The following is a 19,579-nucleotide window of genomic DNA, read 5'->3' as shown; positions in this document are numbered from 1 at the left end:
GCTTATATTTTTTACCATATGCCGTGGTTTCTCATATAGGATGGATGTGTGTTTATGCTTTGTACGTGAGTACTAATACTATGACGTTAAGGCGTTGACTGGCCAAATGTCATGGAGTTACACAATGTATTGGTGCGGTTTGATGAATAGTCAACCACCAGCAATTGGAACAACAACGACAATTGGCGTCATCAGCCTGTCGACGTGTTCTGGCGTGCATTAATGTTCAAAGTGCACATACTTTTACGATATTAGCGTGACATTATGAGGAGTATCCTGACATTTTATATTTGCCTCGTCATGTGTTATGACTGTGACCTTCATTCTTGACCCCATACGTCTTTATGGGCCTGTCCGTCTGCATAGTTAAAGGTTAACTGGAATGAATGTTTGTACACCTGATGTTAAAAGATTGCTCTAATGAAAAATACCAATATGAATTTTCTATATGGTTTTATGTTTCTTCCATAACCTTTCAAATACTTGGTATCGTTTCTTGGACATAACTCCCATAACTCCCTAAATACCACTTTATAATGTCACTGTTTATCGTATTTAAATAAAATGATAAAATACATATATTAAATACTTACATTTGCAAATTACATTATACAAATACGGCCAGGGGGTATGTAATTCCTAGAACATTAAATACATAGTTGCAACTAAATGCTTGTTTAATCCTAACACACAGCAGCTCAATATGCATTGATTCTAAAGAAAGCAATACGCTTTAACAGCCAATCTCTACGATAGCGAACAAAACTTAACATAACTGGTCACACTGAATCAGAAATATACTGTGATCAAAAGGTCAAGTTGTATAATGTAGGGTAAACTTTCTATCTTTCTATTTCCGGTGGTAATGGACCGCATTACAGGGTTTCAAAGATGGAATTAGTACATACACGTACTAAAGCATGCTTCACAAAGTCAGGAAAACAGTCATAGATAACAAACAACCCAAGCGAGGTGGTATCGAACTAGATTCTTGTTCATATTCCATTTGAGGAAAATACACACGATTATGTTAGCTTTGTACATTTCGTGATGCCGTCATTACCATTTGAATAGTATCAGATTGAGGAAAATGTTGACTGATAAAACTGATAGACTTGTCAGTGCGTATGAAATTGCACAATTCAAAGGACAGGGTAGAAAGTGTGTTTGATAATATCATGTTTGTTGAAATTCGACCGAGAAGTAAATCAACCAGGGCAACCAGTGTTTTTCTATGCTATATCTATCCTGCCCCGGGTTAGGTACATACATGTAGGTTCCAAGCATATCAAATTTAGCAGAGTACCACTTGTTATCGACAAGGAACGAAATTACGTACCACGCCCGAATGCCTAACTGTAGACGAATACAACACCTTCACGTGCCTTACTTTAAACGCGGCGACGGTAACCGTAACTGGAACGGCCTGTAGATCGTTCAGTCGCTTATATTACAGCGAGCAAATTTGACACACCGCTCCTTGAGCTGTGTAGATGGCAATTACACGAGAAGAATGTACAGGGCGTGATAGTTTATTATATTTAATGGGGTTTACTGAAAATGGTGGTGTGGTAGTGCTGTGTGTTTGTGTGTGTGTGTGTGTGTGTGTTGGGGGGGGGGGGGGGGGGGGGGGGGGTTAGGTCAGAGTGAGTCAGGGAAAGGTCATAAAACAATAATACACATACTTTGAGTGCATCATGAGGAAGTGTACAAGGACTTTTGGAGGGGTATCCACAATATTCATGACAAGAATTAGGGGAGGGGAGTTATTTTCAGTCAGTTAGAGCATCAAAATCCTCTCACCTTCCCCATCATGTAAAAATTACCAGTCCCTGCCAGTAATGACATCTTTTACTTCTTCTTTTTCAAATGGGAAGAACAATTCTATCTGCCTTTGTTCATTTGAATACAGCAATGGCATGTTCCTTGACACATAAGTGTGAGGTTTTCCTCATAACAATATGTTCACTTGAAAATCAGGAAGTTCCGTTTGAGGTCCACTGATAAATGATTTTTTAATTTGACGTTTACACGATATACGGCTTTTCCATTGGACGAGAGGTCGGTCACATCACTGCGAAATTGACGTTTATAATTGTATGAACGGCTCAATTTGACACGAGGCCGTGTTTCTGAAATGATGTAAACATTGATTGACTATTTCCACATTCCCCTTGGAATTCCCTAGCGCGAGAACACACAGAAGCGTTCTTTCCGATCATTTAGAACCATTAATCTTGAACTCAGCGTTTCAGTATTCATTGAGAAACATCAGTGAGTTTGACTGCATGCTTGTTCACGAATACCCTCGTTACGGCCCTTCCTGATGAACGAAACGAAGAGATGCACATCTTAACTATCGTAGTATCAACTCGATCCGTGTCTAGGCTCACAGTGACCGTCCCCATCAATCTTTGAATTTACCCAAGTGTCTGTTTGGCACATTTGGACCACTTTTCAATGATCGGCCAGTTGATAAATGATGGCTAACACATGTAACCGCCACGTTTTTTTATAACAACTTCGGAAACCTCTCCCGCCAACAACCTTTGAGGTAAGAAATTGTGATACCAAAATTATAAGAATGGACTTTCACTTTGTGTGAGTTCATTGGAGTATGAACCTTCATAGAATGAGGGCCAAACTGTATGAACGTCGGAGCTTGCGATACAATGTGAGTTAGTGAGTGGGGTTTAACGCCGCTTTTAACAGTATTCAAGTTATATCACGGCGTGTCAGCTTAATGTGTGAGGAAAGCCCGAAGTGAGGCAGGTCTCAGACGTTTACCACTTCGGTGAAACCCACGAGCTCGGGTATGGTGCTGACAAACCTAGAAACATAATTGGGGCGAACCGGGATTCGAACCAACAATCATAGGTTTTTGGCGTGTCCAAGGGACGTAACTCTGCAAAACGAATCGCGGCGCCAAAGTGAAAGTCAATACTTAAATAATCTATTGATATATGAGGAAACTCAATTTCCTGGAAGAACAGTTTGAGTGGAAGGCGGTTGTATACTACTCCTATTGCCATATTATTGATAATCGTTTTGGATTTTTTTCATTATGCTGATTAAAAGTGCGATTTTCCTCATCATTTGAACTGATGGCGAACGTCACAAACACATGCAAAGGCAAGGCAATTGTTCACAACATGGAACAATGGTACAAGTCAAAATAGGGAATTGCATCGGATACAAGTTATGCCACTGATGCTTCAAATTTGGAAATGTCCTCCACATGTCTGACATCATAAAGCAAAATAAAACATAAAATATCATAGCATTCACATAACGTTGAATTGTCCTAAAAATTTGGAAGTGATTACGTACACCATGCATTTGCTGCCAAACTGACCTTATAAAAGATAGGTAAATTCCAAGTTTGAAGGTTTGTCAAAGGGCAAGGTATCAGTGTAAAACATGTTCCTTAAAAACATGTCAGTTGTGACATGCAGAAAAGAGGACACCGTTCAGCAAGTAAGATGATATCAATTCCCGACCAGAATCAACTACAGGATAATTGTACATTTTGAGAACATGTGTCATCTCCATTTTCTGTTGCATCTTCAGATATAGATGGTGGCGTCTCCGAATGGCAGGAATGGGGTGATGTCACATGTGACCAAACATGTGGAGTAAATGTGACCGGCACAAGGACAAGACTGAGGAGCTGTGACAACCCGTTACGTCAGGGCAATGGAAAGACTTGTGTGGAACAAGGACTTGTGCAGCAGGAGTTATCACGGATACTGTGTGACAATATACCTGAGTCCTGTGCTAAGGGTATATGACGTTGCGCTCATATATGATTGTTTGAAAAATATGTTTGTTTTTGATACGTTTGTCTCTAAAGTACCATGCTCCAATTGCATAATACTGTTTCATCGGTATGTCTTTATGTCGTCACTTATATCATTGAACAATCGATTCAACGATCCTAAGTACATGTACGTTGAATGTGTTGTATTTTGTTATATTCACATAGGTTATCGTGGTACCACTTCCACTATACATGGCAGATATACATTGTTTGTTTCAGCATGCAATGACATTGTTGGCTATAAGTATGAAGTTGATATTCATGTTTAAGGCAGATATGTATCAGAATAAATAAGATGCGCAAGACATATTATATACATTTGACAATACCTGGAGCAAAATATGTTAAAGGTATCCCAGTTGATGGTGCATATGGGGAATGGAGTTCGTGGTCGGGAGAATGTCCAACAACCTGTGGCCTCAATGTTAGATACGTACAAAGGAGAAACAGGACACTTGACAGTCCTAAACCACAAAATGGTGGCCTTGTCTGCCAAGGTTCCCTTTCTGAAGAAAAGACGAGTCCATGCGACATACCTCCTTGTCAAGGTAAAGAAAGAATCGGAATTTGTCATCATGATGTGTCTATTTCAAACATGGTTTTTGTACTGAAGGGGTGCCTATAACAGAATTTATCGAAATACATTTTAATGAGGGTGAATACGTATGAGATTAACACTATTATGAACAGTATTACAGTTACATAATGTTGTGAGGGGAAATCTCGAGTTGTGTTGAGCACTTTTTGTAGAACACATGACCACTGGTTAACAAAGGACTTCGGCTTCTACGAATCGAACTTATTGATCCTTGAATTATCCTCGAGGGTTTTGGTTTGCTTATTGTTGAACGCCGCACTCAGCAATATTCCAGCTATATGACAGCGGTGTGTAAATAATCGAGTCTGGACCAGACAATCCAGTGATTGACAGCATGAGCATCGATCCACGCAACTGGGATACGATTACATGCATCAATCAAGTCAGCGAGCCTGACCACCTGATCGCCTTTTACAAGTATAGCGCCTTTTACGGAAAACATGGTTTGCTGAAAACCTATTCTGGTCCGGATCTTCACGGGTCTGTCCTCGAGGGGCAGATGATCACGAAATGGTATGAGAACATCAGTCAACACCTTGAGTAAACTTTTTTAAGATAAATGTTAAACATAATATTCTCTGAAATCAAGATATTATTAAGTACGTTTTTAACTATTTATCAAAATATTGTTTATTGATATCTTGTATGCACTAGCTTATTAATACTTATATCTTTGTTTGCTATCGTTAATCGAAGATGCAGTTTGAGTTTCATGTCGATATATTTCCACACACCACTCACTCCTTTTAAGATGACATAATCAATGGCACCTATGGAGAGTGGGGCCCATGGGCTGCGGATCAATGTTTACTAACCTGTGGAGTCAAGGTTCAGACAGTAGAAAGGAGAAATAGATCCTGTGATAGCCCGGCACCACAAAATGGGGGATTGCCTTGTCAAGGACCGTCTACCGAAGCACGACAAATTGATTGCGAGGGTGTTGTACCTTGCCCAGGTAGGTATTGCTTGTCTTTTACTGGCAGTGTAACATTAATACATATAGAAAACTTCATATCCCTTCCCACATCCAGTATAAATCTCTGAATGAAGCAGAGTTGATTGTATGATTCCGACTATATCATGTGTTTATGAATCAAGTGTTTATAAAGTAACCAAACATTGGAATAGGTTTTCGCGAAAAGGTGAGCATTTCAATTATGTTTACACCATGATTGCACCATCGACCTTTACTCATGATGCAAGTCGTAATAACATGAACTCTAAACGTTTGTTAAAGAATACATTTTAATAATGTTATACACTTTATACAACCTCATATCCTACCTAATTCCTAATCCAGGTACACGAGTTCGCTTAATACATACATCCTTATTCCGAGCTCAAGCGTTATTGTAAGTAAGCGTTATTGTACTAATAAAACTTGGACATCACCCTAGTATATGGCAAATGTTTTTTTTTATGTTGAACGACAACTTACCTACATTTTATATAAGCTGTTGAGACCCGAGTAATATCTTTTTAAGGTGACATAGTTGATGGTGGTTATGGAGAATGGAACCAGTGGACTGGAGCGACGTGCGGAAAGACTTGTGGAGTCGGTGTTACCGTTAATATTTGGAGAACGAGGTCATGTGACAGCCCTGCACCACAAAACGGTGGACTTCCATGCAGTGGTACCAACTATGAATCAACATCCATGGAGTGTACCATACCTCCGTGTCCAGGTAATGGATATGACAGATATTCTAATCTATACTAACGTACTTCATACAATTCAAACGCGAAAGTATTACTTCCATGCATTCAGTTGGTTAGAGTGTACCAATCCGTTGGAGTAGTTTGACTTCCGTTCATTATGCAAATAAAACTAGCAAAAATAATCCTGATAGCAACAAGTATATGAAGAATATATGAGCATTATTTTTATTATTATTTTTCTGCTGATAATGTTCAGAATGTGATGATACTCATTTGCGATAGATGAGCTTTTGAAACCTGTGACTTTCCCCTTTAAGATGATGTCGTTGACGGCGGTTACAGCCAATGGAGCCAGTGGACTGCTGATCCATGCCCTAAAACATGTGGAGTTCAGATTACACAGCTGCTGAACAGATTTAGGCGTTGTGATAGCCCTGTGCCATTAAATGGTGGAAAACCATGTGAAGGACCCTATTATCAACAAAAGTTTGAAGTTTGTAAAGGCATTCTTCCATGTTCAGGTAAAACAATAATATTTGCTCTCTGTATAACACGTATTACAAATACAGGCATTATTATCCTGTATTTAAAATCAACCAGAACTGAGTTCAAAATATATAGCTCCTTACATAAGAACGTATTTCTGTTAAATCATATATTCTTGATACATGTTGTCATGATACATTGTCGACTATATTGAAAACACATGTGTTCTATTTTATATATGGTATCGACCGCACACGTATTTTACAAAAAAGTTGTTTTAAGGGGAGATAAAACGTGTCTACACAACTTGACATACACTATTCCTTAAACTTGAACTCTGATGTCATGGTGCAAGTGAACAGCAACATGATCGTGGACTTGTGTTGTTGACCTTGCGCACATTTTTTGTCTGCAGAAACCTATTCTATAGTCTGCAAACACTTGTTCCAAAGTTAGTTACTAAACGTTCACAGTGACATGTGATTGTAGAAACTGTATATAAATAAGGGATCAACCGTTTTATACCTTGCATAGATAGCGAAAGAGGGCAAGTGCACGTGTTCCAACAATAAGTATTTCTAACACTCATGATTGCCTTGGCACCAGCATGTTGTCCCTGTAGTAATCCTTCCATGAACAATATGTAGTGGCGTTCTGGCAATCATGGTGATCCCGCGCGTTCACGTTCGCGTGACTTTCGTTAAAGACATATCTATCGAGAAGGTCCAGAGTGAATCTGGACGATCTGAAATATACGCGAGACCATCGGCGATTGCCCTAGTTTATATACTTTCACACTCCAATGGTGTCTGGCTAACATGTTTCGACACAGGATCGCCGAGCATGCTGATTATAATTACCTGAATGCTGACGATGGCGTATTGTCTGTTAAGAAACTGCCGCAAGTGAACAGCGACTTGATAGTGGACATGCGTTGCAAACCGTGTGCACAATTCTTGTCTGCAGAAACCTGTTCCAAAGTCTGGAAAAACTTGTTCCAAAGTTAGTTATTAAACGTTCACAGTGACATGTAGTTGTAGAAACTGTATGTAATTAAGGGATCAAACGTTTTATACTTTGCATAGATGGCGAAAGAGGGCAAGTGTACGTGTTCCAACAATAAGTATTTTTAACACATTTGATTCCCTGGGAGGAACGTGTTGGTGTGTATTTTCCAGGAAACAATCCATCTTATCATGCGATCTCGTCATTGTACGAATGTGTGAAGCTAGTTTGTCTTTGTTTATAAAAACAAAACACAATCAGTCAATGTCACTGCAGAATATCCATTTGTATATACTGAGTTCAAAGAGCACACTGTCTCCCACACCATCTTTTGTTATCGATTTATTCGTCTCAGGTCAAGTCGTAAATGGCAGTTTTAGTCAGTGGAGTGAATGGACACAGACTTTCAGCCCAAAGACTTGTGGAGTCGATGTGGAAACTTTACAGAGAAGGAGTAGGGCATGTGACAATCCTCCTCCATTCAATGGTGGGCTTCCATGTGACGGTTCAACTTCTCAGGAAAGATATTGGAGATGCACGAATCTATCTCCATGCCCAGGTGCTGTAGCTTTTCTTTTTATACATTGAACTCTTTCCATGGCTATAATATTTAATCAGGAAAACGGCATGGGTTATTTATACTTAACACGACAAATAAAAAAACACCAATATTCGTTCCTATACCACTGTACATTCAGGATATGGTGAATTACAATACAGATGAAGATGTACATATTACGATCACTAATGAACTCATTGTACAAACATATTGAAAGTTAAAGGTAGGACACAAGAAAGAAGAATTTAGTAGGTTTCTCTTGGCTGTAGATGTTGTGTTTTGCTTGTAAGATATTCTGCGATTATGCATAATTGCAATTGATCGTGAAAAGAAATGGACATAATTACTATTTTGCACGCAACCTTGTCTTGTCTATTCTAGTGACATTGTGATATGACTAAATTCCACCTCTTGACACTACCAACCGTGTATATTTCCTTAGTTCTTAAACTTTGGTTCTTCTGTCACTGTATGAATGAAACAATTTATGTATCGGATATAAATGTAGATTATGCATTTATGCATCTTCCAAATTCGTAACTATTTTCAAACATTTGAAATGTTTGTTTTGTTTTCACAGTTGATGGTGGGGTGTCAGAATGGGGAGAGTGGGATACTCCGCGGTGTCCAACATGTGGGGAGAATGTTACAGGAGTATCATTAAGGCTGCGCTCATGTTTCAACCCTGTTCCTGCCAATGGTAGATCATTTTGCACTGAACCAGTGCAGGAGATCGTCGTCAGATCGTGTGAAGTCGCTCGTTGTCCAGGTATGTGAGCTACTGCCAACTACCATGCAAATACAAAATCGTAAATCCAGAGTGTTTAAAATTAGCAGTAGCATAGTACGACGGAACCATGTTGGACATTAAAAGTTGTTTTCTTAGAAATACATTCGTTGTTCAAAGTATCCAGATCAATAAATTAACAAACTGAATGTAAACAGTGAGATATTTGACCAGCGATCAAAGTTAAAAGGAAATGGAATCTGTACGGGTTCACACTGTTCTGGAATGTTTATAAAGTTGATAGAGATGTGCATTGGGTATGCCAGTTAACATTTAGAGGAGTGTAATGTGAATTGTGTTATGAATACAGTGAAACCAGGGTTAGAATTTACTTTCAATTTAAAAGCGTAATTAGTTCACTCTCTACTACCTATTCATTATCTTTATATGTTTATGGTCACTATATGGCTGAAATATTGCCGATGTGACTTTAAATATTAACTCACTCACTCAATTATATGTTTATGTTGTTGTACATATAACGCCATGTGCATTGCTGACTGCCATACAATGTCGATACATGGGATGGATGAGGCGGTTGATGAAGGCCATAGGCAATTGAGCCCACACTCTGAGGAACGCCTGATGCAGTTCAGCTACAGTTGTCGCCCTTGGTCGGATATCATTCAGCCGTCTTTGAATCTCGCCCCACAGATTCTCAATGGGAATTAAATCGGGACCGAGAGCAGGAGGAGGTCTCTTATTGCTCTCGCAGTGTGGTCACGGGCGTTATCATGCTGAAACTGCGGCGTCGTGCCAAAAGAGGTATGGCGTGTGGTCTCAACACTTGATCAATGTACCGAGCTGCTGTGACACCATCGCCTCTCCCTGGATCAATGTTCTTGAAGACCACAGGGCCGAACCTCTGTGCAAGAGCAATTCCACCCAACACCATGATGCTTGGACCAACCAACGAGTCTCTCTCAACAACTCAAGCATCCGAATAACATTCCCCACGGCGCAGCCAGATTCTCTCCCTCTCTCTCTGCCATCTGCTGTTGAGATACAGTAACTGCTCTCGTCTGGGAAGAAGACTCTTCTCCACTGCTGGTGGCGCCAATACTGGTGCTGTGTTGCCCACTTAAGACGGTTCGGGCGATGACGTGGTGTCGGAATGGGTCCTCGATGTGGCCTGTGACAGTGGAGGTGTCTGCTCGTCAATCGTCGACGCACAGTGTCCGCACTAATGTGTCGCAGGTGTGTCCCAATGGTCTGTCGAGCAGTTTCCGCAGCAGTTACATGGTCCTTACGTGGACTTGAAATGCATTGGCTACTTGCCGGGTGGTAGCAATTCAATAACGAATGAATGTTATCCAATCTGGGTGGATTTTTATTGGGCAAGAAACGAGGGAACGCATGTCCATTTTGATTTGCACGGAACTCACGTGCATCGGGTTACCACGGCCGTTGACGTGATGCGTTTGGGCGATCGGTTTTACTGTCATCTTTGCTTTTTTTATCATCAAATTTCATTTTCCCGGATAAGGTACTGTTAAATTTTAGAAACTTTGAAAAAAATTAGGCAGATATTTAAATGACAACTTTCATGCAATGTTACTTGGGGTGACGTTTCTTTTTCGGTTCAGTATATATGAGATATGAACATTATGTACAGCCGCTCTATTGTTAGTCATAAAAAGATAGTTGAAGACGTGAAGGTTATTTTAGTTATCCAGAATCGTTTTACACACTCAGCAATGAATGCAGTCTTTTGTAGGAACAGAAATAGCAACACATTTAATAAGATCTTGATTGACCAGTTCCTGCTAAGCATCTGAAGATAGATTAAGTAGTAGATAGACGCTACAGCCACTTGTACATATCAGACATTGAAAACGTTTATCTTTGACATCGCTGTACATTGTTTCATTTTACTTGCACTTTAACTTAAATGTATTTGGTCAATTTCCAATGTTTTGAAATGCTCAATCAGAGCAGAAATTCCTATTCATATGTACAGAAACATAAAGTCCAGCATTTAACTCTCTGTGTAAGCAAAAAACAACAACAAATGTTTTTGCAAAATATTGAACGTTTATGAGATTTATGTTTCAGATTTACTTTAATATACATGCACGAAATACATGTAGGAAATATATATCACATGTGCATTAAAGACACATTGTATGCCATACTTGAATATCAGATAGTCCCGGGAAAGCCAAACTCATAATTCGAGGGATTCTTCTGTTGGTACCACGAGCGCCACGTCGATGGCTCGGCCGTGAATGTGGTGAACCGATAATTCATAGACTTTTATGATTTAACCGAAGCATACAAAACTACATTAGTAGACATATGCCTTGTGATATTAACGAATTGCCCAGAAAGTGCAAATACAAGTACATGAAATGCAGTAAACAAACGTACAATTAATCAGATCACATGATTCTCAAATTATAGCTAACGGGACAGTGAGTCAACGCACTGGATGTGATTGCATATACAACGCTTGTGTATGAAGATCAAACATATTGCAGTGTTTTCATATGCTGAACTGTGATAACATTGAGATGATATTAAGTAAAAATGCCAGAAAAGTCATTTCTTCCATGATAATACAAGCCGAAAATTACAAAGGCAGAAGGTGACCGTATATATCAACAAAATGTAGCCCCCTTGAGTTATTGGTGTCGGAAACATGAGAGTCTAACATGTTCTTATTGAGTTCATGCATAAGGTAACTACCCTTGGTAATGAGTTAGTGAGTGAGTGAGTGAGTATGGTTTTACGCTGCTTTTAGCAATATTTCAGCAATATCGCGGCGTTGGACACCAGAAATCGGCTTTACACATTGTCCCCACGTCGGGCATCGAACCCGGGTCTTCGGCTTGTCGATCGAAAGCTTTAACCACCATGCTACCCGACCGCCCCTCGCTATGTAATAAGAACTTATTCAGTCTGGTTCGCGAACGGATCGCAACTGGATCGCGTTCCGGATCACCGTCGGCTCCCAACTGAACCCGACCGGATTCTTACATGATTATGGTGGTATTACGACTTAATCATGACAACAGGTGTTCACTAACGGGATATATATAGCACGTGTGCACCGAATGTGCACATGTGATAATTATGAAGGCCGTAGGTGGCAACAGAAATTCTTTCATGAAACCCTGTGGAGAGGTTTCGTGGAGGTTGTGGTAAGGGTCACTAGCATTAAGCTGTGACAGGTCAAATCATGCAGTCGACCACAAATGAATGTAAACATAAAGCATCAACGTCAGTGAATAAACAATATCGATTATCTGCCGGTAAATAATCGAAACTAATTCATGAATTGATCACGGAAAATCAGTGCTGAAATCTAGTGTTCTCGAAAAACTGGTGACACACGCTACTCACAAACTAAAAAAACGTATCATGTAAAGAAAAGAATCATGACCAGACAATGTACTGATTATATTGAACCTAAAAGGATATATTCAGTTTAAATTACATCTGCGGCTATCAAGTAAAGAAAAACACGTCGTTTTGCTACACAGTGGGAAACGGGTTTCGGGAGTTGGAGGATAAACACATTCAGCTGGTATGCCTGTCAATTATGGCCCTATACATGGCGGCACTGTCAACAGTCGCATCATGAACACCTCTTGCCAGCCAAAGTTCAACATGGCTAAAGCGAGGGCACATATGTTTTTAACATTCTGATTCCGAATGACTAACTTTTAATGCTAACTATTTATCCAGTGTTGTTTGTATATCTGGCTGTTCAAAAACTTGGAATCTGAGCCGCTATTACATTATGTCAACACGCATAATCCACTTTAACTGACATTTTCGCACTTGCTTAGGTTAGCTTCTAATTATAACATTACGTTTAAACAAATACGAAATGTAATAGCGAGATACCAATCCGACGTTTCCTTAAAAAGCTGGCTTTGAGCTGTTGCGGTTGTGACGTTATTGAGTACCGAACACTATCTGTGGGTAAAAGTATCTGGTACACTAAGACATGTGAATTTATGCAGAAATGACTTCACAGTAAAACAACGTGCTCCAATCACTTTATCAAGTCACCTTTTAAAAGTGTTCTTCATGTTTTTAGATTCACATAGAAGGAGTTTGCCCATTGCAAAAAACAACCACATATTCATTGACCTTTGAAATGGTCCGGGTAAACTACATTTTCAGACAATTTAACATCTTTACTGCACATGTTGAGAATTAATTGCAATCAGCAATAAGTAAAAGGAATATGAAACATAACTACTCTAATAGTGCACATAATAAAAAAAGCTCTTACTAAGGCGGAGTAAGGTTTGATTGTGTTTTGCAGTTGATGGTGGTTTTAGTGAATGGGGTGAATGGAGTAACCCTGACTGTCCTGTCACCTGTGGACGTGAAGCTAAGAAGATGGTTTCTAGAAATAGGAACTGCACCGAACCACCTCCACTGTTTGGGGGAGCCAACTGTACAGGACCCTCTGAAGAGAGTACAAACAGAAGTTGCAACAACACAGAATGTCCAAGTATGCATCTCTTATAATCTTTGTATTTGACTTGAAAAACGTATAGATTCGGCAAGAGATTGAAAACAATGTCACCTTGTGTTGCACATGTTTAAAGTGCTATGTGGTTTGCACAGTAAGAAATGCATAATAAATGTTACTATTCTAATTGTTTAATAATTTGTGGACTATGAAGCACTAACACATTTGCTTAAGAAATAAGTTGAATGGTCTATTATGAAGTTGTAAAGATGGTATGTAAATATTGCATAGTATTAATAAAGTATTTGCTGTACTTGGTAAAAATCATGATGTATAGGTAAAGTAAATTATTAGTACAACCAACGTTGGAATACTTTGTTATCAGAATTGTACTAAACGTGGTGAAGTATTCCCAATACACAATATAAAGTTACAACTCAATCACCTGAACTGGGCTGATCGGTTCTTACCATATTGTCAATGTACACATAACATACGCTTTAACAGATTTCCCATCTATGTTTTTCGTTGTCCCGTATTCATTCTGATTATGATCCTTTCTTTGTCCTCACCATATTGGTTTTTGTGTATCATCAAAGTGGTAAGCATCTACGACTTGTACTGCTTGGGTCTATCCTCCAAATATTAAACTTACACTCTGCGATTTAACTGCATCACATTTGAACACATCACAATCACAACTCACTAAAATATTCATTTGGGTAAAGGAAACGTTTATCAAATGATTAAAGAACTCAAAAGTAACGTTTGATTGTGTTTTGCAGTTGATGGTGGTTTTAGTGAATGGGTTGAATGGAGTAACCCTGACTGTCCTGTCACCTGTGGACGTGAGGCCGAGAAGATAGTTTCTAGAAATAGAAGCTGCACCGAACCATCTCCACTGTTTGGGGGAGCCAACTGTACAGGACCCTCTGAAGAGAGTACAAACAGAAGTTGCAACAACACAGAATGTCCAAGTATGTATCTCTTATAAACTTTGTATTTGACTTGAAAAACGTATACATTCAGCCAAAGATTCAAACAATGTCACCTTGTGTTGCACATGTTTTAAGCGCTATGTGGTTTGCACAGTAACAATGCATAATAAATGTTACTATTCTAATTGTTTAATAATTTGTGGACTATGAAGCACTAACACATTTGCTTAAGAAATAAGTTGAATGGTCTATTATGAAGTTGTAAAGATGGTATGTAAATATTGCATAGTATTAATAAAGTATTTGCTGTACTTGGTAAAAATCATGATGTATAGGTAAAGTAAATTATTAGTACAACCAATGTTGGAATACTTTGTTACCAGAATTGTACTAAACGTGGTGAAGTATTCCCAATACACAATATAAAGTTACAACTCAATCACCTGAACTGGGCTGATCGGTTCTTACCATATTGTCAATGTACACATAACATACGCTTTAACAGATTTCCCATCTATGTTTTTCGTTGTCCCGTATTCATCCTGATTATGATCCTTTCTTTGTCCTCACCATATTGGTTTCTGTGTATCATCAAAGTGGTAAGCATCTACGACTTGTACTGCTTGGGGCTATCCTCCAAATATTAAACTTACACTCTGCGATTTAACTGCATCACATTTGAACACATCACAATCACAACTCACTAAAACATTCATTTGGGTAAAGTTAACGTTTATCAAATGATTAAAGAACTCAAAAGTAACGTTTGATTGTGTTTTGCAGTTGATGGTGGTTTTAGTGAATGGGTTGAATGGAGTAACCCTGACTGTCCTGTCACCTGTGGACGTGAGGCCGAGAAGATAGTTTCTAGAAATAGAAGCTGCACCGAACCACCTCCACTGTTTGGGGGAGCCAACTGTACAGGACCCTCTGAAGAGAGTACAAACAGAAGTTGCAACAACACAGAATGTCCAAGTATGTATCTCTTATAAACTTTGTATTTGACTTGAAAAACGTATACATTCAGCCAAAGATTCAAACAATGTCACCTTGTGTTGCACATGTTTAAAGTGCTTTGTGGTTTGCACAGTAACAATGCATAATAAATGTTACTATTCTAATTGTTTAATAATTTGTGGACTATGAAGCACTAACACATTTGCTTACGAAATAAGTTGAATGGTCTATTATGAAGTTGTAAAGATGGTATGTAAATATTGCATAGTATTAATAAAGTATTTGCTGTACTTGGTAAAAATCATGATGTATAGGTAAAGTAAATTATTAGTACAACCAACGTTGGAATACTTTGTTATCAGAATTGTACTAAACGTGGTGAAGTATTCCCAATACACAATATAAAGTTACAACTCAATCACCTGAACTGGGCTGATCGGTTCTTACCATATTGTCAATGTACACATAACATACGCTTTAACAGATTTCCCATCTATGTTTTTCGTTGTCCCGTATTCATCCTGATTATGATCCTTTCTTTGTCCTCACCATATTGGTTTCTGTGTATCATCAAAGTGGTAAGCATCTACGACTTGTACTGCTTGGGGCTATCCTCCAAATATTAAACTTACACTCTGCGATTTAACTGCATCACATTTGAACACATCACAATCACAACTCACTAAAACATTCATTTGGGTAAAGTTAACGTTTATCAAATGATTAAAGAACTCAAAAGTAACGTTTGATTGTGTTTTGCAGTTGATGGTGGTTTTAGTGAATGGGTTGAATGGAGTAACCCTGACTGTCCTGTCACCTGTGGACGTGAGGCCGAGAAGATAGTTTCTAGAAATAGAAGCTGCACCGAACCACCTCCACTGTTTGGGGGAGCCAACTGTACAGGACCCTCTGAAGAGAGTACAAACAGAAGTTGCAACAACACAGAATGTCCAAGTATGTATCTCTTATAAACTTTGTATTTGACTTGAAAAACGTATACATTCAGCCAAAGATTCAAACAATGTCACCTTGTGTTGCACATGTTTAAAGTGCTATGTGGTTTGCACAGTAACAATGCATAATAAATGTTACTATTCTAATTGTTTAATAATTTGTGGACTATGAAGCACTAACACATTTGCTTACGAAATAAGTTGAATGGTCTATTATGAAGTTGTAAAGATGGTATGTAAATATTGCATAGTATTAATAAAGTATTTGCTGTACTTGGTAAAAATCATGATGTATAGGTAAAGTAAATTATTAGTACAACCAACGTTGGAATACTTTGTTATCAGAATTGTACTAAACGTGGTGAAGTATTCCCAATACACAATATAAAGTTACAACTCAATCACCTGAACTGGGCTGATCGGTTCTTACCATATTGTCAATGTACACATAACATACGCTTTAACAGATTTCCCATCTATGTTTTTCGTTGTCCCGTATTCATCCTGATTATGATCCTTTCTTTGTCCTCACCATATTGGTTTTTGTGTATCATCAAAGTGGTAAGCATCTACGACTTGTACTGCTTGGGGCTATCCTCCAAATATTAAACTTACACTCTGCGATTTAACTGCATCACATTTGAACACATCACAATCACAACTCACTAAAACATTCATTTGGGTAAAGTTAACGTTTATCAAATGATTAAAGAACTCAAAAGTAACGTTTGATTGTGTTTTGCAGTTGATGGTGGTTTTAGTGAATGGGTTGAATGGAGTAACCCTGACTGTCCTGTCACCTGTGGACGTGAGGCCGAGAAGATAGTTTCTAGAAATAGAAGCTGCACCGAACCACCTCCACTGTTTGGGGGAGCCAACTGTACAGGACCCTCTGAAGAGAGTACAAACAGAAGTTGCAACAACACAGAATGTCCAAGTATGTATCTCTTATAAACTTTGTATTTGACTTGAAAAACGTATACATTCAGCCAAAGATTCAAACAATGTCACCTTGTGTTGCACATGTTTAAAGTGCTATGTGGTTTGCACAGTAACAATGCATAATAAATGTTACTATTCTAATTGTTTAATAATTTGTGGACTATGAAGCACTAACACATTTGCTTACGAAATAAGTTGAATGGTCTATTATGAAGTTGTAAAGATGGTATGTAAATATTGCATAGTATTAATAAAGTATTTGCTGTACTTGGTAAAAATCATGATGTATAGGTAAAGTAAATTATTAGTACAACCAACGTTGGAATACTTTGTTACCAGAATTGTACTAAACGTGGTGAAGTATTCCCAATACACAATATAAAGTTACAACTCAATCACCTAAACTGGGCTGATCGGTTCTTACCATATTGTCAATGTATACATAACATACGCTTTTACAGATTTCCCATCTATGTTTTTCGTTGTCCCGTATTCATCCTGATTATGATCCTTTCTTTGTCCTCACCATATTGGTTTCTGTGTATCATCAAAGTGGTGAGCATCTCCGACTTGTACTGCTTTGGACTGTCCGCCAAATATTAAGCTTACACTCTGTTATGTAACTGAAACACATTTGAACACATCACAATCACAACTCACTAAAACATTCATTTGGGTAAAGGAAAAGTTTGTTCAAATGATTAAAGAACTCAAGAGAGTACAAACAGAAGTTGCAACCACACGGAATGTCCAAGTATGTATCATACTTATAATCTTTGTATTTGACTTGAAAAACAATTTCAAACAATTTCAACTTATTTGCAAATCTTGAACGTATAAACATGACTACAGATTTAAAGAATATTAGATTTATAGGAGATGTTGCACAATAATAACGCGTGAAAATACCTATTCTAACTGTTTGATAACGTTTGGAAAAGTGCTGAACACCTTCGCCATGCATCGCTTTGGTCTGTCTGCCAAACTTTATGCTTACACTCTGTGATTTAACTGAACACAACACACCCACACACTGCTCTGAGTGACGGAAACGCCCATAAATCGATTCAAAGATTCAAGAGAAACCCAGTTCATTTTGCTCTCCCATCATGCGATATGGTTAGAATAAATAAAACTTCTCAGATCACTCTGATCGCAAATATGAAGAAATAAATATTTCCCAAAATATGTTCACATGTTGTTTTCATTGATTACATGGTTAAGAAATTACACGCATTACACATGGTTATCCAATTACTGTAACATTTCATCACTTTCGATGGACCAGTGTCAGCACTCAATCAAGCTTTTTATTTCTGAAAATAATGAGCAAGTGAAAATAGATGGAAAAGTTCCATTTTTAAGCACATGTATATCCTCTGTTCAATAATTTGAAGATTCATGTGATTTACATACAACCAATGTATCTGCAGGCTGACAGGTGTGCGTGACATGGGATGAAAAGGGCACTTGATGAAAAGCTATTATTTAAATATTAATTGCGGAAAAGTGGAACGTATTTGATCGGACGTTCACTAATACAGTATGACTGATGGTGTTTCGGTGTTCCTGAATAATCAACAATAGCCATGATCTTTGATGATACAGTAGAGAAGGATTGATGGTGACTCGCCAGCTACAATAAATGAAATCAAATTCATGTCATAGTGTAAGTGAAAGGCCAAATAACAAACTGATATAAAAACTTCAATCGGGAGCGCGTTGTATCAGTGGACGAAGAGGGGATTAAAATACTGAGTAATCACTCATTCAGAAATAATGCAACAGACTGCTGAGCGTGTAGGTCACACCACGATATACATGCATCACCTGCATTTACTGAATGCCATATGTGGTTACCTTTCAGTTAACGGAAGATTCACGATGTGGAGTGAATGGGATAATTCTGAATGTTCCGTAACCTGCTCAATCAATGCCACGAAAGTGGTTTTCAGAATCAGAAACTGTATATCTCCGGATTTTGGCGGTGCAATATGTGAAGGACCTCACAATGAAAGCGAAACTCGAAACTCTCGTCAATCAATGTCCAAGTAATTTTCTTAAAATGCGTTTCAAAACGATATTTGATAAATGCACGTTAGATCGATCTATATACACGAATAAATCTACATACATGTGGGTAGGCTGGAGAAAATGGTCTTCGTTTAGAAAAAAATGTTGATAAGAGGAAATTTTCCCAGTGTTTTAAGAATTAATTATCAAAATTGTAAATGCACATACACATATGTATGGAAAGGGTGGAGACAATATTCTTGATTTGGAAAATATGTTGAAAAAAACAGGAATGTGATACTCTACCAGTGTGTATGAGTTAATTATTAGCTAATAAATTGATATAACTCTGTTGGACATATTTCTCAAATTTTGGTAATTCAAACCGTCCAACTTGCGCCAAAATAGTAAAGCACAATGTGTCATCAAA

At 38.3% G+C, this 19,579-nt stretch overlaps 1 protein-coding gene across 1 annotated transcript; it reads left to right on the top strand.

Annotated features, from left to right (window-relative positions):
- The first annotated feature begins 2,482 nt into the window (after positions 1-2,482).
- Positions 2,483-18,574, top strand: LOC139462694 (coadhesin-like). The gene is made up of 10 exons (XM_071244521.1): positions 2,483-2,495; positions 3,571-3,783; positions 8,708-8,896; positions 9,506-9,679; positions 13,194-13,385; positions 14,132-14,323; positions 15,068-15,259; positions 16,004-16,195; positions 16,940-17,131; positions 18,570-18,574. The coding sequence occupies exons 1-10, from the start codon at positions 2,483-2,485 to the stop codon at positions 18,572-18,574; spliced, it is 1,554 nt and encodes a 517-aa protein (XP_071100622.1).
- The last annotated feature ends 1,005 nt before the right edge of the window (positions 18,575-19,579 follow it).

Source organism: Haliotis cracherodii, unplaced genomic scaffold, assembly GCF_022045235.1.
Source record: "Haliotis cracherodii isolate W230 unplaced genomic scaffold, xgHalCrac1.p SCAF_15, whole genome shotgun sequence".
In the NCBI taxonomy this organism is placed as follows: domain Eukaryota; kingdom Metazoa; phylum Mollusca; class Gastropoda; order Lepetellida; family Haliotidae; genus Haliotis; species Haliotis cracherodii.
The sequence above is the reverse complement of the archived record's forward strand: the minus strand, read 5'-3'. Positions and strand labels throughout refer to the sequence as shown.